At 38.7% G+C, this 25,357-nt stretch overlaps 1 protein-coding gene across 3 annotated transcripts in view; it reads right to left on the reverse strand.

Annotated features, from left to right (window-relative positions):
• The window catches only part of Cbp80 (Nuclear cap-binding protein subunit 1), a 352,041-nt gene that overhangs the window by 254,737 nt on the left and 71,947 nt on the right, over positions 1-25,357 (reverse strand). For all 3 annotated transcript variants that reach the window (XM_070090600.1, XM_070090590.1, XM_070090603.1), the window contains exon 5: positions 6,245-6,459. In XM_070090600.1, coding sequence (XP_069946701.1) covers positions 6,245-6,459 — 215 coding nt within the window. The remainder of the gene's footprint in view (positions 1-6,244; positions 6,460-25,357) is intronic.

Raw genomic sequence — 25,357 nt, forward strand, 5'->3', positions numbered from 1 at the left:
CTCCTCCTCCTCCTCCTCCTCCTCCTCCTCCTCCTCCTCCTCCTCCTCCTCCTCCTCCTCCTCCTCCTCCTCCTCCTCCTCCTCCCTCCTCCTCCTCCTCCTCCTCCTCCTCTCTCCTCTCCTCCTCCTCCTCCTCCTCCTCCTCCTCCTCCTCCTCCTCCTCCTCCTCCTCCTCCTCCTCTCCTCCTCCTCCTCCTCCTCCTCCTCCTCCTCCTCCTCCTCCTCCTCTCCTCCTCCTCCTGACAGATGGACAGCTGCCCCCTCCCTCCACCCTCGTTTATGCCTCATCAAAGGTCAGCTCTTATCAGATGTTATCTCCCCTTATCTTGTCACTGTCATGGGGTGAACTGTTTTCATGCCTCAAGGGAACATATTATTACATATTATTATTATTAGGTATGTTATTATTCTTATTCTTCTTCTTCTTATTCTTCTTCTTCTTCTTCCTCCTCCTCCTCCTCCCTCCCTCCTCCTCCTCCTTCCCTCCTCCCTCCTCCTCCCTCCTCCTCCCTCCTTCCTTCCTCCTCCTCCTCCTCCTCCTCCTCCTCCTCCCTCCTTCCTTCCTCCCTCCTCCTTCCTCCCTCCTCCTCCTTCCTCCCTCCTTCCTTCCTCCTTCCCTTCCTTCCCCTTCCTTCCTCCTTCCTTCTTCCTCCTCTTCCTTCTTCCTCCTCTTCTTCCTCCTCCTCCTTCCTCCTCCCTCCTCCTTCCTCCCCTCCTCCATTGCTTTTGGTCTCAAACTCCTCGAAATCATGAAATTGATCTTCATTGACACTTCCATCGTGTTAGAGCATCACTTGGGAAGAGAAGAGTCCCAGATTTGAAGGGAAGTCACATATTTCTTACCGCTAGACATGCTGAAAAAGGACGACTGAAATGGTATTCCCACAATGCACCACTGGCTCCCCGATTTTTTTATATGGTGCACACTGACCATGGAGACCCATTCTCTCACATGTGGGCCTACCAGCTTTCTCCTGCTTGATTTGAAGCCGCTAGAATTTATGCGTATAGATACGTCAAACACAGTATCTCCTATGACGTACATATACGACCGCGACAGTCAAAGGGTTAATGGCTGCCTCATTGTGAAGTCTGAAAGTGACTTTAGTAGTGTCTTGGGGTAATCTGCCAAGATTTGTTACGAGGAAGGTAGGGTAGTGGTCTGTGGAATTATCTGTGATTATGCCTGATTTTAAAGGGGATATGGTGTTGATCCAGATGTGGTCTAGTAGGGAAACACTAGTCTCTGTAACTCTTGTAGGTTTTGTTACTGTTGGTAGCAACATGCAGTTACTCACAGTGTTTGTGAATTCAGTAACGTGTGGGTCCTGGTCTTGCAGGAGATTTATATTGAAGTCACCTGAGAGTAGTAAGTGATCTTTGTTCATGTGTGCATCAGTTATCATACTTCCTAGGTTTTCACTAAAACGGCTAATGTTTGACTGTGGTACTCTGTAGATGTTTATCACTGTGAGAGGTTTTTGTAGGTATTTGGATTTGAATTTAGCTATTATATATTCCCCATGCTCATCCCTTGTGCAAGTATTCGTGATACATTCTAGTTGGTCTGAGTAGTACATAGCTGTGCCACCCCCTTGTTGATCTGGCCTACAGTTGTGTATGGCTGTGTAACCAGGAATGGCATAGACATCTGTGGTATCAGGCTTTAGCCAGGTTTCGGTGAGAGTAATGATGGATATACTGGCATGCAGGGAATTTAGTAATGCTATGAGGTCATCATAATGTTTGCTAAAACATTAGGCTGTTGTTGGCTCTGAGAAGTGCCTTTGATTTTTCTGCTGTGTAGTAATTACAGTTACTGTTTGATTCATTTAAGTCATTCAATAAGAGGTTGGTATCAGGATCAATGCTTATCATAAGATTTATAGTGAATCTATAGTTAGAATTAAGTATAAGACAAAGTAAATATTCTAAAGGTATAAAATAGCACCTGAATTATTTTAACAGATGTAAAAAATTGAGCTAAGGTAGTTATTTAAAGCTAAAATAAAGGAGACAATATAAAAGGGACTAAAAAATTTGAGGTGAACAAATAAAGTGGTAATCAAATAAATGAGCTAGGGAATATAATGGCAAAATAGTGAACTTATTACACTTTAGCACCTGAGAATAGCACCTTGATTATTTTAACAATTGTGAATATATGAACTAAGGTTGTTATATAAAGCTAAAATAAAGAAAATATATAAGGGACTAAATTAAATAATGGTAAACAAAGTTAAATTGACAGATAGTCACTATGATATAATATTGATTTGGGAGTAAGATCTGATTTGTTATATATAATAAGTTGAACAATTTATTGTACTATAAAAAGTAAAAATAATATGAGGTAGTTGGTAGTAGCTAGCAAAAGATAGTTTTGGGCCTTGAACAATAATGTAAATGAAATATACACTAATTACACACACAATATAGTCATTAAGATATGAAAATAATCTGAGAGTAGGATTTGCCTTATAGCATAAAGTTTGAGCAATTAATATCACTATAGGAATATTATTTGAGGTAGTTGATTCTAGCTAGTGAGGGATGGTTCAAGGAATTGCACAGTAGTGTAGTAGGAACATACACTAGTTTGTTATTTGTAGTTTGGGAGAAAAGGGAAAATTAGGTATGATTATAAGAGAATTTTAACAGTGCTTAAGTAGGAAAGAAAAAGGTAATACAGATATTATTAACCCTTTCAGGGTCCGTCCCGTAGATCTACAGCTTTACGTTCAGGGTCCAAACCGTAGATCTACGCCAAGAGCTCAGCTCACTCTGATAAACTGTGAGTGGTACATTTGGGCCTAGATATGAGAGAATACATCTATGTGGTATGTGTGCACCACATAAAACAGATCTTGCAGCACACTGTGTATAATGAGAGAAAAAAAATGAAATCATGATTTTTCGATTAAAACAGCAACTTTGCAGTGTTTTTTCGTATGTTTTTTATAGTTGTATTTGCGATTTCTTGGTCTCATTTGATAGAATGGAAGACATATTACAGAAATAGAGATGATTTTGATTGGTTTTAGCATTGGAAATGGCTTGAAACTGAGCTCAAAGTAGCGGAAATGTTAAATTTTTGCCGATATTCAAGAGTAAACAAACGACCTCACATGTCTAATACACGCCAGCTGATGGGTCTAATATACATTCACAAATATGGTGATGATATTTATACAATTATTACAGTACTGCATAACAGTAAATCTTCTATTTTTTGGTGTGAATAAAAATTCATTATGTGAATAAAAAATCAAAATGGAATTTATTTGTAAAGCCTCAAAACATAACTAATGAACAGAGGAAATGTTAGTTTAGTGCCAGGAATGCCTACATTGTTCATTCTGGACCCTATTTTGAAATTGGAATATTTTGAACTTTGTGTTAAATTGGCCAAATTAACAATTTCCGATCACTTTATTTTGTAGTTGAAACAGTTGACTTGGCGATTTCTTGTGCTCAATCGATAGAATAGAAGTAATACTAGTGAAATAGCTAAGAATTTGGTTGATTGGAATAATGTAATTGGCCTAAAATGGGAGTCAAAGTCGGCAAAATTGCCGATTCGTAAATATCGCTGACACATCAAAATTCGCGAGAGCATAATTTCGTCAATTTTCCACCAAATTTCGTACTTTTTGTTTTATTATGTTCACAAAAAGATTCTCTATGATTTCATAAGAAAAAATAACAAATTTTTTTTTTGAAAATTCTTGGACACTGGTGTGTGACTCCAGATTTGGGCCTTGGACCCTGAAAGGGTTAAAGAGTAAGTATCCTATTAACAAATAATAATTTGTGAATTGGGAATCTGGGAAGATAACACAAATTGGGTCACACAAAGAGCTGTGTGGGACACCTGGGATAATGAGGTAGTAAATACTATCTAGGTGACAGTACAGGTATTAGTTCAATAATGATATAATAACATACACTAACGTAGTAAGGATTTGGTCACTAATATCAGTCAGACTCTGTAATGTCTGCATCACGAAGGAAGTTTGCTAGTTCATTTTCACTTGTAATGTAGTACACACGGCCTACATTTGTTTTTCTTACTAGAATTTGTCCATCACGTACAAAGCACTGGTGAATTTTATCATTATTCTCACATTTTAGTTTTCTCACTCTGTACAGGAGGTTCTGTTGTTTTCTTGCGAGACTCATTTATGTATATATCTTTTTTTTGCTCTAATTGATGAAATTATTAGATCTTTTTCCTGTCTTGTGTATGAAATCTGAGCATAACACTTTCTACTTTGGTTCCCTAGTAACCTCGATTCTTTTATTTCCGACACTGGTACATTAACCTGTAGGTGGTCACATATGATCTAGAGAGTTGTATCTTTGCAGATGGAATGGTTTAATTTGCTGGGAAGGAGTGGAGTGTTAATTACTACTGCATCAGATAACTTGTCTTGCTCTGCCTTATCATCTTGGTAAGCAAAGTAATTGTTCAATTGGGTATCCATATTTATTTTCCAGTCCTTGACGACATAATCAATCTTCGTGTTTAGGGAGGTTATTTGATCTGTGTGGCTGGCTATGACTGATTGGAGGGTCTTGCCAAAATCAGTCATGCCAGTTGATGTTAGCTTTGTTCAAGGCTGTTGAACTTATTCTCAAGGTGAAGTAACTTAGATTCATGGTTTGTTAATGTTGCACAAAGAGATGTATTTTCAGCACGAAGATTCAAGTTATCCGCTGTTAGGGTGGTGATGTAGTTCTTTAGAGTATCAGAGATCATTAGTCATACCTGGGAGCATATCAGCTGGGTTAAATCCTATGAAGGTAGTAGAGGTAGAGAGGGAGTCAGTCACGGTTGTTGTTGTTGTTGTTGTTGTTGTAGCGTCACCTTGGTTGGTGGGTGAGGGTGAGTCGGCCATGTTTGTTGTTGGTGATGCGTCGCTCTGGGTTGTAATGGATGGCTGGATGGAGCACTGGCGTCCTGCTGGGTCGTCTTATGGAACAGTCGATTTCTAGGTGCTGCCTTGCTGTTCTTAGTGCTGTTTCTTCTATTAGTTGGTCTCATAGTAGTACAGGAGTTGCTGTGGTTAGATGAAGAAACTAAGATGGTTAACAGCTTGGAGTAGGTAGTCGTCTGGCAGCGGGGTTGTGCTCGGAGTTTGTGGGGCAGTCTTCACTTCAATCCGTAGTTTATCGGTTTGTAGGTATCACTGTTGTCTGTCTTGGGTCATGCTGGGTTCTACATACGTTAGTGCAGTTAAGAGTGCAATTAGGCCATCATAGAAGCGTTGGTGGGCTCTGCCGGTGAGAAAAATGACAGAGCTTGCTGCCTCTGCTGCCGCTGTACTTATACCTATGTAATCTCCCTCTCTCCTACACACCCTAACTTGAGCCTCACTCTCCTCATAAAAACTTACTACCTATTCCATACACTTACAACATCTGCCACATTGCTCCCCTATCCACCCTATTATATGCCTTTTCTAAATCCATAAATGCAATGGAAACTACCCTACCTTTATCTAAATATTGTTCAATTATATGATTCAATGTAAACACTTGATCTACACATCCCCTAACCATTCTAAAGCCTCCTTGTTCATCTGCAATCCTACTCTCTGTCTTACCTCTAATTCTTTCAATAATAACCCTACCATACACGTTACCTGGTATATTCGGTTATTATTCATAGGAAGTGACTGGCTGGCAACGTTCATTTTGTGTCCAGTTAGTTTGAGCAGCTTGGTTCAGATTTCACCACAACCCTACCTCCCTCCCCACCACACAACTAATAGTACATACAATAACCCTCACCACTACCTTGCAATCTTAGGCCTAGTACCCCTCACCATAACAGTGCTTGGATGATGAGCATATGTAGTCTGGTGCCAGATGCAATGTGAAAGGGAGTGTTGTGTAGTGTTGTGTCAATTACAATGTCAGAGTGGGAGTGAGAGAAGCAGTCCTACTGCTACTGGATTTGTGTTGTTATCAGTTGCAGGTGAGAAGAAAGGAGGTGGCCAGTGTAGTGCTATTAGTGGCAATGTAAAAGGGAGGGGCAAAATGGAAACTGGAGAAAAGGAATGCCCAACTAGAAGAAGGAAAGAGAAGAGAAATTACTCATTTTCAGTTTCACTGTCAAAAATAAATTAGATCTACAAAGCAGGCAGAATATGATGAATGCCAAATAACAGTCATCAGACAATGAATGTTAACTATATTTAAGACAAATTTTTATAAAACTTTAAAAGCTATTTCATACCTGGGCCCATAAACAGTCTAAGTACTCCTCTTGTGGATGTGGTCTGTCTGAACGCCACACCCTGAGGCCTGGGACGTGCTTGCGACTACGTTTTCTAACATATATCTCAATGTGTTTTAGTAAACGTTCTAGGTCTTGCTCTTTCTTTTCGTATAATTCTCGACCAACCCATGGTAGACAGCTCAGCACAGCATACACATAGGTATCACTACGCACTGAAAAAGAAATAAGGAGGTATTTATGTACAGTATTATTGAATTGAGTGCATGAGCAAAAATATAAATACCACAGCATGGTTATTAACCCTTAAACGGTCCAAACGTATATATATGTTCGTGCGCGTAGCGCCCCAAACGTATATATACGTTTTCTTTGTCATTCATTCAACATTGCCACAATAAGCCTGAGTTACCTAGACATGAGAGAATGGGTGTGCACACTCACTGTGCACCATATTAAAATAATTGTGGATGCCTGGGTACCACATGCTCTTTTTTCCTTTTAACCCTTTGAGGGTTTTGGTCGTACTAGTACGTCTTACGCGTAGGGGTTTTTGACGTACTAGTACGCATAAATTCTAGCGGCCTCAAATCTAGTGGGAGAAAGCTGGTAGGCCTTCATATGAAAGAATGGGTCTATGTGGTCAGTGTGCACAGTCTAAAAAAAATCCTGCAGCACACAGTGCGTAATGAGAAAAAAAAAACTTTGACCATTTTTTTGGAATAAATCAGCGACTTTGCAGTGTATTTTCGTATGGTATTTATTGTTGTATTCTAGTTTTCTTGGTCTCATTTTATAGAATGGAAGACATATTACAGAAATTGAGATGATTTTGACTGGTTTTACAATGAAAGGTGCCTTGAAATTGAGCTCAAAGTAGCAGAAATGTTCGATTTTTACCAAACTTCAAAAGTAAACAAATCGTGCCAAGCGTGCAATACACGTCAACTGGTGAGTCTAATATTCTTTCACAAGTGCACCAATAATATTTATACCTTTTTTTACACTAATGCAGTAGTCTGCATAACAGTAAATCTTATATTTTTTGTGAGAATAAAAATTCAAAGTGGAAAGCAAAAGAATATAAGAGGGGCCTTGAGACGTGACTAATGACTAGAGGAAATGTCATTTTAGTGCCAGGAATGTCTTTCTTGTTTATTCTGGACCCTATTCGGAAATTGGCATCTTTTGAAATTTGTGTGAAATTGGCAAAATTGCTAAATTCTGACCACTGTACTGGATAGTTGAATTTCATAAATGGGTGGTTTCTTGCACCCATTTGATAGAAAAAATGGAGTTCTAGCGAAATATTCATGCTTTTTGTCGACTAGTACAGTGAAATTGGCCGAAAATGGGGCTCAAAGTGGGCAAAATCGCCGATGCGTAAACATCGCCGAGACCGCTAACTTTGCGAGAGCATAATTCCGTAAGTTTTCTATCAAATTTCAAACTTTTGGTGTCTTTATGATCGGGAAAATATTCTCTATCTTTTCATGAGATAAAATAATTTTTTTTTTTTAAATTTGGCCGACCATGAGAACGAGTTTCGGAGAGGGCCTGTCGACCCTCAAAGGGTTAAAAGAAGATTTTTTTTTTTCCTTAAAAAATTTGGGGCGCTACGCGAGTGAACGTATATATACGTTTGGACCGTTTAAGGGTTAATAAAGTACGTAATAATGGGTGATCTGATCTACAGGTACTATACCATCACTAAGGTAAATAGTGGATAGGGAACAGTAAAAGCTTAACTAGATAAACCTGACTGCCAAAAGTGAGGTCTCGCCTTCAATATCGTAGGAGATATGTAGAGCCCCTACTTAATGAGAACTCGGTAACTGTAAACTTGTTTAACTGAAGACAAATGAATACAATAAGAACTTGACCCACATGACAACAACCTGTACCCTGGATCAGAGAACTACCACAACAAACACAAGAACCAGCCATGAGAGGTATACTCTAGGCCAAAACTTTAAGCAAGTGTATTCCTTAAATAAAACTGTAATGGTATTTTTTCCATACAGAAAAATCCTCAAAAAATTTACTATTATTTTTTTTAACACACCAGCCATTTCTCACTGAAGCAGTGTGTCCCCAAAAAAAGAAGAAACACTTTCACCACCACTCCAACACTGTCTTGCCAGAGGGGTGCCAATACTACAGTTCAAAACTGCAAATATCCCCACCCCTCCTTCAAACTGCCAGCACTATAATCCAGGACTCAGGTTCACCTAACTGATGAACTTGAGTCCCTTCATAAATGTTACTTTGCTAACACTCCAACAGCACGTCAAGTCTTAAAAACTGCTTGCCTCCACTCACTCCTATCTAACATGCTCACACACACTTGCTGGATGTCTAAGTCCCTCACACACAAATCTTTCTTTACCCCCTCCCTTCAACCTTTCCTAGGACAATCCCTACCCCGCCTTCCCTCCACTATGGATTTATACATTCTCAAAGTCATTTGATTTTGTTCCATCCTTTCTACATGTAAGAAACACGTCAACAACCTCTCCTCAGCCCTCTGGATAATAGTTTTGGTAATCCCACACCACCTCCTAATTTCCAAACTATGAATTCTCTACATTATATTCACACCACATATTGCCCTCAGACACATCACCACCACTGCCTCTAGCCTTCTCCTTGTTGCAACACACACCACCCATGATTCGCACCCATATAAGAGCATTGGTATATCTATACTTTCATACATTCCCCTCTTTGCTTCCATAGACAAAGTTCTTTGTCTCCACAGACTCCTCAGTGCACCACTCATCTTTTTTTCCCTTGTCAATTCTATGATTTACATTTTTTTTTTTTTCAACAAGTCGGCCGTCTCCCACCTCCCACAATGCATGATGGAAACAGCTAGCCTCTAACCTTGTTTGTGGAAAAATAGCTAATAAAATAATGGAAACCACTCAGGCATTTTCCTGAGTGGTTTCCATTATTTTATTAGCTATTTCTTGGGACTATTTTACAGACCAAAAGATTTACTAGTGAAATGGAGATTTTGGTCGGTTTCAAACCAGAAATTGCCTAAAACAGTATCAAAATGGTGAAAATGTTAGATTTTTGGAAATTTTCCTGAGGAAAGGTAGTAGCCCCCCTGGTCTGTTTTATGGATGTTTACTGGGTCTGATTCAATTACTGGGACAGCATAAACTATGACTAAGCATTTTTGGGTATATTTGAGAAATAGGGAAAGCTTTGATATTTTTGTGTGACAATGGATTCAAAATGGAGGTTAAGTTGTTATATAGGAGAGGCCTCAAGACATAATTAACCCTTTCAGGGTCCATGCCATAGATCTACGGCTTTACGTTGAGGGACCAAACCGTAGAGCTACGCCATGGCCCATGTCCTTTCGCATGCTATTACATTACTTTTTAACAAGTCACTAGAAACTAGCACTTTCCCGACACTACTCAAGACAGCAAGGGTTTCACCAATACATAAAGGTGGTGACCCTACAGATGTAAACAACTATAGGCCAATATCAAACTTACCATTGCTATCCAAAATCTTTGAGAAACTCGTGCACAGGAGACTATATTCATTCATAACGTCACAAAACATACTCAACCCCTGCCAATCTGGATTCAGGAAAAATAAAAGCACTAATGATGCAATTATAAAAATGCTAGACCTGCTTTACACAACACTGGAAAATAAGGAATATCAGCTAGGAATTTTTATTGACTTAAGAAAAGCGTTTGACACGGTAGACCACGGCATCCTACTCCACAATCTTGACCACTATGGTATAAGGGGCCATGCGCTTGCATATTTTAAATCCTACCTTTCTAATAGGTATCAATATGTCACCATTAAAGACAGCCTCATCAATACGGCCACTTGATGCTGGAGTTCCGCAGGGAAGTGTCCTTGGACCCCTGCTCTTCCTCATTTACATCAATGATCTTCCAAACATATCCCAACACCTGAAACCCATTCTCTTTGCTGACGACACGACTTATGTCATCTCCCACCCTAATCTTGCCACCCTCAACACCATTGTTAACGAGGAGCTGCTCAAAATATCGACTTGGATGACAGCCAATAAACTTACACTTAACACTGGCAAAACCTACTATATTATGTTTGGTAGCAGAGCAGGTGTTGCGCAACTTAACATTAAGATCGACAACACTCTAATTGCCAGACATAATGAGGGCAAATTCCTTGGTCTATACTTCGACAACAACCTAAATTTCAGCACCCATATCCAACACATAACAAAAAAAGTATCCAAAACGGTGGGGATCCTCTCCAAGATACGATACTATGTACTGCAAACTGCCCTTCTCACACTATACCATTCACTTATATATCCATACCTCACCTATGCTATCTGTGCATGGGGTTCAACTGCAGCAACAAACCTAAAGCCAATAATAACCCAACAAAAAGCCGCAGTAAGAATAATCACTAAATCTCATCCCTGGCAACACACCCCCACTCTTCATAGATCTAAACTTACTCCCTGTTCAGAACATCCACACTTACTACTGTGCAATCTATAACTACAGGACCTTAAATTCCAATATTAACCTTGACCTAACACGCTTTCTTGATAGTTGTGACAGGATCCACAGGCATAACACCAGACACAAACATCTCCATGACATTCCCCGTGTTCGGCTAAACCTTTACAAAAATTCAATGTATTTCAAAGGACCTAAAACCTGGAACACCCTACCTGAAAACTCTAGAACTGCAGACACATTCATCACTTTCAAAACTACAATTAGAAAACATCTTATCTCCCTGATACACCCCGACAACTAACTACATGATAACCACCTGGTGGTTCACAATTACACTCACTCACCCACTGACTATAAACCCAGAAATACTAATCTTAATCTTAACATAATAAATCCTAACTAGTCATAAGTTTGCCTATGATACTCCAATATAGACACCTTGTATTGTGCCAAAACAAAAGCATTCAAATTGCTAAACTCACAAATTATGATGTAGTCACTTAGCCTTAATACCATAATCTGTAAGGATTTAATGTTAAGAATTAATCTAAGTCTGCTCGAAATGCCTAGCCATGCTAGGTGTCCTAGTGGCCCCCTCTGTAATTAGTATTTTATAACATGTAAACCACACAATACCCAAAACCTGTAAACCCCACATTGTAATCCTTATAGAGAATAAACTTGAATTGAATTGAATGAGTTCGGTTCACTCTGATAAACTGTGAGTGGTAAATCTGGGCCTGGATATGAGAGAATACATCTATGTGGTATGTGTGCACCACATAAAACAAATCCTGCAGCACACAGTGCATGTGTTTTTTTCATATGCTTTTTATAGTTGTATTTGCAATTTCTTGGTCTCATTTAATATAATGGAAGATATATTACAGAAATAGAGATGATTTTGATTGGTTGTAGTGCTGAAAATAGCTTGAAACTGAGCTCAAAGTAGCGGAAATGTTAAATTTTTGCCAATGTTCAAGAGTAAATAAATGACCTTACATATCTAATACATGCCAGCTGGTGAGTCTAATATATGTTCACAAATGTGGTGATATTATTTATACAGTTATTACAATATTGCATGACAGTAAATCTTCTATTTTTTTATTTGAATAAAAATTTATCACGTGAATTAAAAATCAAAATAGAATTCATTTGTAAAGCCTGAAAATGAAATTAATAAACAGAGGAAATGTTAGTTTAGTGCCAGGAATGCCTGCATTGTTTATTCTAGACCCTATTTTGAAATTGGAATACGTATTTTGAACTTTACATTAAATTGGCCAAATTACTAATTTCCAATCACTTTATTTTGCAGTTGAAACAGTTGAGCTGGCAATTTCTTGTACTCAATTGATATAATAGAAGTAATACTAGTGAAATAGCTAAGAATTTGGTTGGCTGGAATAAGATAATTGGCCTAAAATGGGAGTCAAAGTCGGCAAAATCACCAATGCGTAAATACTGCTGACACATCAAAATTCGCAGGAGCATAATTTTGTCAATTTTGCATCAGATTTCGTACTTTTTGTCTTATTACCTTCAGAAAAAGATTCTCTACCATTTCGTAAAAAAAAAAAAGCAAAATTATTTTTTGAAAATTCTTGGACACTGGTGCACACTTTGAAATTTGGCCTCTGGACCCTGAAAGGGTTAATAAACAGAGGGAAGGTTGCTTTAGTTCCCCTTGAATTTTGTGTAAAATTGACTACATTACCGACTTCTGTGCAATTTATAGAATAATTCTGAAAGGTGCATGGACAGTTCCTCAAGCTCAATGGGTAGACTGGAAGGCATACTAATAAAACAGCCCGGAAAATTTGAGCACTGGGATTGGCCTAAAATAGGCCTCCAAGAGAATGAAATTACTGACGAGTAAATTGGGCCCAGACCGCCAACTTCACACCTGCATAATTCCATACATTTTACATCAAATTTTGTGTTTTCAGTGTCATTACCTTCAAAACAAGAGCATGTGGCGATGTGCACAGTAAAAGGAAAATCCTGCCCCACATGGTGCATGATGGGAAAAGCAAAACTCCAACAGTATGGTTTTATTGGCTGTAATTTGGTATCATTTTATGGAACAGAAGAAATACTAATGAAATAGAGATTAAGCTCAAGGTAGCAGAAATACAGTGGACCCTCGCCTAACGCTATTAATCCGTTCCTGAGAGCTCAACGTTAGGCGAAATTATCGTTTCGCGAATTAATTTTCCCCACAAGAAATAATGGAAATCAAATTAATCCATGCAAAACACCCCAAAGTATGAACAAAAAAAATTTTTTACCACATGAAATATTAATTTTAATACACACAAACTGAAGAAGACATGCACAGTTACATGACACTTACCTTTATTGAAGATCTGGTGATGATTGATGGGATGGGAGGAGGGAAGACTGTGGATGGTGTTAATGTTTAGAAGGGGAATCCCCTTCCATTAGGACTTGAGGTGGCAAGTCCTTTTCAGGGGTTACTTCCCTTCTTCTTTTAATGCCACTAGGACCAGCTTGAGAGTCAATGGACCTCTGTCGCACAACATATCTGTCCATAGAGGCCTGTACCTCTCGTTCCTTTATGACATTCCTAAAGTGTTTCACAACACTGTCAGTGTAATAGTCACCAGCACAGCTTGCAACAGCTGTGTGAGGGTGATTGTCATCAAAAAAGGTTTGCACTTTAAGCCACATTGCACACATTTCCTTAATCTTTGAAGTAGGCAACTTCCTCAATTTCTCTATCCCCTCCTCTGAAGCAGTTTCCTCAGGTGTGGCCTCTTGCTGTTGAAGATGATCTTGCAGTTCATCAGTGGTTAGTTCTTCATTGTCCTCCTCCACCAACTCTTCCACATCCTCCCCACTAACCTCCAACCCCAAGGACTTCCCCAATGCCACAATGGATTCCTCAACTGGCATAGGATTCCCAGGGTTAGCTTCAAACCCTTCAAAATCCCTTTTGTCTACACATTCTGGCCACAGTTTCTTCCAAGCAGAGTTCAAGGTCCTCTTAGTCACTTCCTCCCAAGCCTTACCTATAAGGTTTACACAATTGAGGATATTAAAGTGATCTCTCCAAAACTCTCTTAGAGTCAGTTGAGTTTCTGAGGTCAATACAAAGCACCTTTCAAACAGAGCTTTTGTGTACAGTTTCCTGAAGTTGGAAATGACCTGCTGGTCCATGGGCTGCAGAAGAGGAGTGGTATTAGGAGGCAAAAACTTGACCTTAATGAAGCTCATGTCCCCATAAAGTCGCTCTGCCACGTCTGAAGGATGAACAGGAGCACTGTCTAATACCAGGAGGCACTTAAGGTCTAATTTCTTTTCAATTAGGTAATTTTTCACAGTGGGGGCAAATGCATGGTGTAACCAGTCATAGAAAAAGTCCCTAGTAACCCATGCCTTACTGTTTGCCCTCCACAGCACACACAAATTAGCCTTGAGGACATTGTTTTTCCTGAACACTCTGGGAGTTTCAGAGTGATACACCAATAAAGGCTTCACTCTGCAATCACCACTAGCATTGGCACACATCAACAGAGTAAGCCTGGCTTTCATAGGCTTATGTCCTGGGAGTGCCTTTTCCTCCTGAGTAATGTAGGACCTGCTTGGCATTTTCTTCCAAAACAGGCCTGTTTTGTCACAATTAAACACTTGTTCAGGTTTCAGTCCTTCACTGTCTATGTACTCCTTGAATTCCTGCACATATTTTTCAGCCGCTTTGTGGTCTGAACTGGCAGCCTCACCATGCCTTATCACACTATGTATGCCACTACGATTCTTAAATGTCTCAAACCAACCTTTGCTGGCTTTAAACTCTTTCACATCATCACTAGTTGCAGGCATTTTTCTAATTAAATTGTCATGCAACTTCCTAGCCTTTTCACATATGATCACTTGAGAGATGCTATCTTCTGCTATTTGTTTTTCGTTTATCCACACCAATAACAGTCTCTCAACATCTTCTATCACTTGCAATCTCTGTTTCGAAAACGAAGTTGCACCTTTGGCAAGAACAGCTTCCTTGATTGCCGTTTTCTTGGCCACAATAGTAGCGATGGTTGATTGGGGTTTTGTGTACAACCTGGCCAGCTCGAAGACACGCACTCCACTTTCATACTTAGCAATGATTTCTTTCTTCATATCCATAGTAATTGTCACTCTTTTTGCTGTAGGGTTGGCACTAGAAGCTTTCTTGGGACCCATGGTGACTTATTTTGCAGGTGCAATCACTAAAAAGGCTGTGATAATATGAAATGTTCCGATTGTATGCTTGGAAGCGACCGCAGTGGCTGGCTTGTAAACACTGGCACCCACGGAACAAGTGAGGCGGGCTCAGGCCACACGTGGACGCGTCTTGAACGAACCACGTTGAGCAAGTTTTTTTTAGCGCTAGCCGAGGCAAAATTTTTGTGTTAAAATGTATCGCTAGGCGGATTTAACGTTATGCGATGCGTTCGTTAGGCGAGGGTCCACTGTATTCGGTTTTTACCTATCTTAATGAGGAGGGGTAAGGATCCCATACAACCTCTGGTCTCCTTTATGGGTTTTTAATATGTCTGATTGAATTACTGGGATACTGTAAACTATGACCAAACATTCCTGGTTACATTTCATTATCCAAGAAATAGAGTAAACATTCTAGTTCTGTATGATTATAAATTTGACATGGAAGGCAAGTGTAATATAGGAGAGGCCTGAGGATATGAATAGTGAACAGGGAAAAAATGTTTTACTGCTAGTACAGTAGGGCCCCACTTATACGGCTGGTTAGGTTCCAGGCTACCGCCGTAAAGTGGAACACCCTTTTTTTTCCACTTACAAATGCATACAAACACTAGATAACAAGTTTACACTAACATATATTAAGTTAGCAATAGAACCAGGCATCAAAAAAAAAAGAAAAAAGTACAATACACACATAGTGCACTCATTACTTACCTTAAAATATTTATAGTCTTAATCTAGGGTGAGACAAGTAGTATTTATTGTAAGAAATCAAGTGTGGTATGTATGGTAGTCAGCCAGGCTACCATACCAGGCCACCCCACCCACACATACAATTCTATGATATTTAAGCATCCCAGAGCGATAAAATGTATATACAGTTCACTCATTACTTACCTTAAAATATAGGGTGAGATGAGTAGTATTTATTGTAAAAAATCAAGTGTGGTATGTATGGTAGTCAGCTGGGCTACCATACCAGGCCAACCCACCTACACATAATATTCTATTACATTTAAGCATCCCAGAGCGATAAAATGTATATACAGTTCACTCATTACTTACCTTAAAATATTTGTAGTCTTAATGTAGGGTCAGGAGTAAGTAAATGAGATAAAACAAATAAATGAGAGAGAGAAAGAATGAGTGCATGAGAGAGTACAGGCGCAGAGTTATGTAAACAAACCAGGCGAAGGTAAGTTTTTTAAACGAAGTGTACACGTCTGGTTTGTGTATAAGTCACATTGTGTACAGGTTGTCTCTACATTGATACGGTAGAATAAATAAAGAAGAACACTCCCATTCTCATGTAACATCATTTTGAGAAGAAATGATGCTCTGAGTGAAGGCAATGGAAATAAGTCACTCTGACTTTTTTGGGTTATCCTAGGTTCTCTACACATACATATGTTGTTATGTATGATAATCTATGTAACTGTATTTGTATATACCTGAATAAACTTACATACATACAAAAGGAATAATTTTCTACAGTTACCCCCAGTAACACATTTTCTCTTATGTTAGATTACAGAAAATGTTATTTTGGCATCACTTGTACAAGTTATCTGGCTACCACATCTCATATTTATGTTTATTTATTCTATTGTAGGTTGTATTTATCATCTTTTTATGTTATGTATCGTGTTTATTATATAATTTTGAAAAAAATATCATGGATGGATTAATGAAAATGTGTATATTAACATAATATACAACATTTAATGAGACTCGGTGATTATTATTATTATTTCTAATATGGCGTCACTTGTGCAAGTCGTCTGCTACCACATCTCATATTTATGTTTTTTATTCTATTGTGGGGTGTATTTATCATCTTTTTATGTTATGTATCGTGTTTATTATATAATTTTGAAAAAATATCATAGATGGATTAATGAAAATGTGTATTTAACGTAATATACGACATTTAAATGAGACGATGATTTTTATTATCATTACTAATATGACGTCTGGAGACATAAGACACTCTTACTGATTTTAATGTGTACCTGCATGCCAGCACAGTATGTAAGTTTATTTAAGTACAGGTATACATAAGTATAATTATCAGAGTATATATAAAATATGAAATAACTTTTAAAAACATTTGAAATTTTGGAGTTTCCAGACAAAATGGAGAGACTTAGTGCTTACTGAGCTCACGAAGAATGTAAACAAACAGGGTGGGGCGCGGTGACCGTATTAGAAAGTCAGGTGAGGGGAGCCGTACAGCGAGTTTTGGTCATTTGAAATGACCGTATTAGCGGAACGCCGTAAAGTGAAACGCTAAAGCGGGGCCCTGCTGTAATGTCTATATTCTTTATTATGGACTATTTTAAATTGGAATTTTTTTGTGTAAATTTGCCAAGTTACCGAGTTCTGTGCATTTTATAGGATGGATGTAATAATTGGATAGAATAGAAAGCATACTAACAAAATAGCTAAGAAGTTGGTCAAATGGAGCAATGAAACTGGCTTAAAATAGGGCTCAAAGTGAGTGAAATTGCCAATGCATAAATTGTACCTAGACAGCTAACTTCGTGCTTGCATAAATCCTTTTTCAAGTTTTCCATCATTACCTTCAGAAAAAGATTCTCTACCATTTCAGAAGAATTTTTTTTTAAAGTGGACACTGACAGCAATATTAATTTTGGGGGTCTGGACAGTGAAAGGGTCAAAAGTGAACATCGAACAGAGCTAGGTGATGAGAGAAACAAATTTAGGCAATGAAAGATTGAATATTAGATTAAATAGAGGGAGTATGGAGGAAGTAAATGTATTCAGATATTTTAAAGTGGGTTTGATGGGGGATGGTATGAAAGACAAGGTGATACACAAATAACATACACACAGGAGAGAGGAGCTTACGACGATGTTTCGGTCTAACTTGGACCATTTACCAAGTCACACTGTTATTTAAAGATAAAGTGAACCATAGTGCAGACTAGGGAAGGATGGAAGATGGGTGGAAGATGCTGGAAGATGCAGTGTTTGAGGGCAATGTATGGTGTGAACATTATGCAGAGAATTAGGTTAATGGAGATTAGACAATGTGGGGTTACCATAAGAGAGCTGAGGAGTTGCTCAGGTGGTTTGGGGATTTATAGAGGATGGGGCAGCATAGGATAACTAAAAGGAACAAGCTGTTTTTATGACTCAATGTGTTAAAGTGAGAGCAAGGTAACATTTATGAAGAGATGGGATTCAAGACAACCAGTTAGCTAGACTCGAGTCCTGGAGGTGTAGCGTACAGTGTCTGCCATCTGAAGGGAGGGGGGGGGGGGATGCAGTTCAGAGGGTCATCTGAACTGTGATGTCAGCATATTTTTTGGCACGAGAGCAACTGAATGAATGATCGTTAATGTCATTAACTCCTTTTAGCTCACCCTACCTTAGTGGTAGACAGCCAGTGTATTAAAAATAAATAAATTTTTTCATGTTTTTTTTGCCTCGCTCATAACTAATTGCTAAATAACAATACAATGACTCATTATAACCATGAGTCAATTAAATCTGTATTGTCTTCACTCTTTATGCTGCCTGGAGGCCACCTGAAGGGTGTTCCAGGGATCAGAGCTCCTGCAGCCAGGTTAATGATCAGTTCATAAACATTTACATTACATGCTAGACAGTTTAATTTAATATTCATATTTTAACTGTACCATACTCACAGTTTTATTTTTAAACAATGGCTGTCACCGCTAAATGATGCTACGCCGAGATGCAGCTTTGTAAAATATAACTTTTATACTTGTTCATCTAATATTACATTGCAATTACCATTGTTAATATCTAAAACAAGAGTAATCAGCTTTATAATATTAAATATTAATTTTCATCTTTCCCATTTTCATTACAGTATATCTATATATTTATATGATGAATTATTTTGGTAAGGAAATGGATCATTCACCATGGGTAACAACCAATTTATGTTTGTGTGGCCTCACCTCTGCACTACTCGCCTGACGTAAGCTGATGTCAGGGGTGAGTGGTGTGGGTTAGGCAGTACAATACCTCACTCAGTCTTGAGAAAGTCCTCTCTACTTACTCGTTCATTCTGAGAAGTTATCCAGCAGTATAGCATTATTCTCTCAGTCTCTTGAAAGTAGAGTATTTGTAAAACTCTCACCAAGTAAAATCTCTTCAGTGTTTAAAGAGATTTCAATTATTAAGCTTGGATCATCTCTGGTTAGAGAGACCATGTAACTTTATCAATTTCATATCTAAATACCCATTCAGTCAGAATGGAGGTAATCGTAAGCAGTATATAAGTTATAAGTCTGTTAACCCTTTCAGGGTTTCGGCCGTACTAGTATGGCTTACGCCCCAGGGTTTTTGACGTACTAGTACGCCTAAATTCTAGCGCCTTCAAATCTAGTGAGAGAAAACTGGTAGGTCTACATATGAAAGAATGGGTCTATGTGGTCAGTGTGTGCAGTATAAAAAAAAATCCTGCAGCACACAGTGCGTAATGAGAAAAAAAAATTTGACCGTGTTTTTTATTAAAACAGCGAATTTGCACTGTATTTTCGTATGGTATTTATTGTTGTATTCTAGTTTTCCTGGTATCATTTTTATTATTATTTTTTTTTTATTATCACACTGGCCGATTCCCACCAAGGCAGGGTGGCCCGAAAAAGAAAAACTTTCACCATCATTCACTCCATCACTGTCTTGCCAGAAGGGTGCTTTACACTACAGTTTTTAAACTGCAACATTAACACCCCTCCTTCAGAGTGCAGGCACTGTACTTCCCATCTCCAGGACTCAAGTCCAGCCTGCCGGTTTCCCTGAATCCCTTCATAAATGTTACTTTGCTCACACTCCAACAGCACGTCAAGTATTAAAAACCATTTGTCTCCATTCACTCCTATCAAACACGCTCACGCATGCCTGCTGGAAGTCCAAGCCCCTCACACACAAAACCTCCTTTACCCCCTCCCTCCAACCCTTCCTAGGCCGACCCCTACCCCGCCTTCCTTCCACTACAGACTGATACACTCTTGAAGTCATTCTGTTTCGCTCCATTCTCTCTACATGTCCGAACCACCTCAACAACCCTTCCTCAGCCCTCTGGACAACAGTTTTGGTAATCCCGCACCTCCTCCTAACTTCCAAACTACGAATTCTCTGCATTATATTCACACCACACATTGCCCTCAGACATGACATCTCCACTGCCTCCAGCCTTCTCCTCGCTGCAACATTCATCACCCACGCTTCACACCCATATAAGAGCGTTGGTAAAACTATACTCTCATACATTCCCCTCTTTGCCTCCAAGGACAAAGTTCTTTGTCTCCACAGACTCCTAAGTGCACCACTCACTCTTTTTCCCTCATCAATTCTATGATTCACCTCATCTTTCATAGACCCATCCGCTGACACGTCCACTCCCAAATATCTGAATACGTTCACCTCCTCCATACTCTCTCCCTCCAATCTGATATTCAATCTTTCATCACCTAATCTTTTTGTTATCCTCATAACCTTACTCTTTCCTGTATTCACCTTTAATTTTCTTCTTTTGCACACCCTACCAAATTCATCCACCAATCTCTGCAGCTTCTCTTCAGAATCTCCCAAGAGCACAGTGTCATCAGCAAAGAGCAGCTGTGACAACTCCCACTTTGTGTGTGATTCTTTATCTTTTAACTCCACGCCTCTTGCCAAGACCCTCGCATTTACTTCTCTTACAACCCCATCTATAAATATATTAAACAACCACGGTGACATCACACATCCTTGTCTAAGGCCTACTTTTACTGGGAAAAAATTTCCCTCTTTCCTACATACTCTAACTTGAGCCTCACTATCCTCGTAAAAACTCTTCACTGCTTTCAGTAACCTACCTCCTACACCATACACTTGCAACATCTGCCACATTGCCCCCCTATCCACCCTGTCATACACCTTTTCCAAATCCATAAATGCCACAAAGACCTCTTTAGCCTTATCTAAATACTGTTCACTTATATGTTTCACTGTAAACACCTGGTCCACACACCCCCTACCTTTCCTAAAGCCTCCTTGTTCATCTGCTATTCTATTCTCCGTCTTACTCTTAATTCTTTCAATTATAACTCGACCATACACTTTACCAGGTACACTCAACAGACTTATCCCCCTATAATTTTTGCACTCTCTTTTATCCCCTTTGCCTTTATACAAAGGAATTATGCATGCTCTCTGCCAATCCCTAGGTACCTTACCCTCTTCCATACATTTATTAAATAATTGCACCAACCACTCCAAAACTATATCCCCACCTGCTTTTAACATTTCTATCTTTATCCCATCAATCCCGGCTGCCTTACCCCCTTTCATTTTACCTACTGCCTCACGAACTTCCCCCACACTCACAACTGGCTCTTCCTCACTCCTACAAGATGTTATTCCTCCTTGCCCTATACACGAAATCACAGCTTCCCTATCTTCATCAACATTTAACAATTCCTCAAAATATTCCCTCCATCTTCCCAATACCTCTAACTCTCCATTTAATAACTCTCCTCTCCTATTTTTAACTGACAAATCCATTTGTTCTCTAGGCTTTCTTAACTTGTTAATCTCACTCCAAAACTTTTTCTTATTTTCAACAAAATTTGTTGATAACATCTCACCCACTCTCTCATTTGCTCTCTTTTTACATTGCTTCACCACTCTCTTAACCTCTCTCTTTTTCTCCATATACTCTTCCCTCCTTGCATCACTTCTACTTTGTAAAAACTTCTCATATGCTAACTTTTTCTCCCTTACTACTCTCTTTACATCATCATTCCACCAATCGCTCCTCTTCCCTCCTGCACCCACTTTCCTGTAACCACAAACTTCTGCTGAACACTCTAACACTACATTTTTAAACCTACCCCATACCTCTTCGACCCCATTGCCTATGCTCTCATTAGCCCATCTATCCTCCAATAGCTGTTTATATCTTACCCTAACTGCCTCCTCTTTTAGTTTATAAACCTTCACCTCTCTCTTCCCTGATGCTTCTATTCTCCTTGTATCCCATCTACCTTTTACTCTCAGTGTAGCTACAACTAGAAAGTGATCTGATATATCTGTGGCCCCTCTATAAACATGTACATCCTGAAGTCTACTCAACAGTCTTTTATCTACCAATACATAATCCAACAAACTACTGTCATTTCGCCCTACATCATATCGTGTATACTTATTTATCCTCTTTTTCTTAAAATATGTATTACCTATAACTAAACTCCTTTCTATACAAAGTTCAATCAAAGGGCTCCCATTATCATTTACACCTGGCACCCCAAACTTACCTACCACACCCTCTCTAAAAGTTTCTCCTACTTTAGCATTCAGGTCCCCTACCACAATTACTCTCTCACTTGGTTCAAAGGCTCCTATACATTCACTTAACATCTCCCAAAATCTCTCTCTCTCTCTCCTCTGCATTCCTCTCTTCTCCAGGTGCATACACGCTTATTATGACCCACTTCTCGCATCCAACCTTTACTTTAATCCACATAATTCTTGAATTTACACATTCATATTCTCTTTTCTCCTTCCATAACTGATCATTTAACATTACTGCTACCCCTTCCTTTGCTCTAACTCTCTCAGATACTCCAGATTTAATCCCATTTATTTCCCCCCACTGAAACTCTCCTACCCCCTTCAGCTTTGTTTCGCTTAGAGCCAGGACATCCAACTTCTTTTCATTCATAACATCAGCAATCATCTGTTTCTTGTCATCCGCACTACATCCACGCACATTTAAGCATCCCAGTTTTATAAAGTTTTTCTTCTTCTCTTTTTTAGTAAATGTATACAGAAGGGGTTACTAGCCCATTGCTCCCGGCATTTTAGTCGCCTCATACGACACGCATGGCTTACGGAGGAAAGATTCTTTTCCACTTCCCCATGGACAATAGAAGAAATAAAAAAGAACAAGAGCTATTTAGAAAAAGGAGAAAAACCTAGATGTATGTATATATATATATGCATGTGCGTGTCTGTGAAGTGTGACCAAAGTGTAAGTAGGAGAAGCAAGATATCCCTGTTATCTAGCGTGTTTATGAGACAGAAAAAGAAACCAGCAATCCTACCATCATGCAAAACAGTTACAGGTTTTTGTTTCACAGTCATTTGGCAGGACGGTAGTACTTCCCTGGGTGGTTGCTGTCTACCAACCTACTACCTACTACCATTTTATAGAATGGAAAACATATTACAGAAATTGAGATAATTTTGACTGGCTTTACAATGAAAAGTACCTTGAAATTGAGCTCAAAGTAGCAGAAATGTTCGATTTTTTAAACCAAAGTTCAAAAGTAAACAAATCATGCCAAGCGTCCAATACACGTCAACTGGTGAGTCTAATATTCTTTCACAAGTGCGCTGATATTATTTATACTATTTCTACACTAATGCAGTAGTTTGCATAACAGTAAATCTTCTATTTTTTGTAAGAATAAAGAAATATAAGTGGGGCCTGGGGATGTGACTAACGAACAGAGAACTTGTTATTTTAGTGCCAGGAAAGTCTTTCTTGTTTATTCTGGACCCTATTCAGAAATTGGCATCTTTTGAAATTTGTGTGAAATTGGCAAAATTGCTAAATTCTGACCACTTTATTGGATAGTTGAAATATGTAAACGGGTGGTTTCTTGTACTCATTCGATAGAAAAAATGGAGTTCTAGTGAAATAGTTATGATTTTTGTCGACTAGTACAGTGGAATTGGCCGAAAATAGGGCTCACAGTGGGTAGAATTGCCGATGCGTAAACATGGTCGAGACCGCTAACTTCACAGGAGCATAATTCCGTAAGTTTTCCATCAAATTTCATACTTTTGGTGTCATTATGAACGGGAAAAGATTCTCTATCTTTTCAAAGAAATTTTTTTTTTTTTTAAATTTGGCGACCCTGAGAACAAGTCTCGGAGAGGGCCTGGGGACCCTGAAAGGGTGCCATTTTAAAATACCTTATAGATTACGTAAATTATGTTATATTAACCTGTAAACGGTCCAAACATATATATACGTTCACTACCGTACTGCCCCAACTTTTTTGAGAAAAAAAAAACATTGTTGTTTTTTAATAGGAAAAAAAAGCATATGGTACCCAGGCATCCCAATTATTTTAATATGGTGCACAGTGAGTGCTCACACCCATTCTCACATGTCTAGGCGACTCAGGCTTATCGTGGCAATGTTAAATGTAGGACACATAAAACGTATATATACGTTTGGGGCACTAGCGGTAAAAACATATATACGTTTGGACCGTTTACGGGCTAAAAACAAATTTTAATGCAGTCTTTTCATCACCCCATCATATAAATACTTATTACGATTTTCCATGAGTATATTCGATACTAAGGATCTCCAATACTCAGGCCAAATATATTACATATTCTAAGTTTTATCGTAACAAATGAGAATGTTAAAAAATGGTGAAATAAGCACTACTCTACAGTACACTTAACCCCTTTGACTGTTGCAAGCCCAATTCTGAAACTGTCTTCCTATGTCACAAAATATTAGAAAAAAAAATTCTTCTTACCAAAATGTTTGGATTAATTTGCTGAGTGTTTTAAGCCTAATTTTTTTTTCTTTTGCAGTCAGTACTTACCAAGATATAGAGGCATAAAGTCGGCAGAAAATGAGCTGCATATGGCAACAGCGGCCACCCAGTAAACTTTTTTTTTTACTCCCATTTGAAGGTTTCAAGTTTTTTCCACTACTTTATCTTTTCAGGTAACTTACGTGGCCTGTGAGACCAAAGTTAAGGTGCAATGTATATATACACACTCATCTGCAACACAATAAGCACACAAACATTATTATTAATACAGTGGACCCCCGCCTTACGATCAGCTCCCAACTCGAACAATTATGTAAGTGTATTTTTGTAAGTGTTTTTGTACATGTAATTTTGGGGGTATAAAACAGACTAATCTAATTTACAATATTCCTTATGGGAAGTTAGTTTAATATGTTTATTATGCACCCCATACCCATCCTGTGGGTGGTAGTCAAAAGATTACAGAGGTACATAATGGGTCCAGGGACTGGGCCTCAAAGTTTTGATAGCTGAGCAAGTTACAGAGGTAATGAATTCACAATTTACAAAGGTAATGAACTCACAATTTACAAAGGTAATGAACTCCAGGTAGGTCTAGTCACAATCATGACAAGTTACAAAGGTATTTACAGATTACAGAGGTACACAATGGGTCCAGGGACCGGGCTCCAAAGTTTTTATGGCTGAACTAGGTACAAGGTAATGAACTCGCAAGTTACAAAGGTAATGAACTCACAAGTTGCAAAGGTAATGAATACTGTAAGAATGGTTACTTACGTTTATACATGGCTGCAATCATGAACAAATTTTAGAGTAATGAG

Source organism: Cherax quadricarinatus, chromosome 3, assembly GCF_038502225.1.
Source record: "Cherax quadricarinatus isolate ZL_2023a chromosome 3, ASM3850222v1, whole genome shotgun sequence".
In the NCBI taxonomy this organism is placed as follows: Eukaryota; Metazoa; Arthropoda; class Malacostraca; order Decapoda; family Parastacidae; genus Cherax; species Cherax quadricarinatus.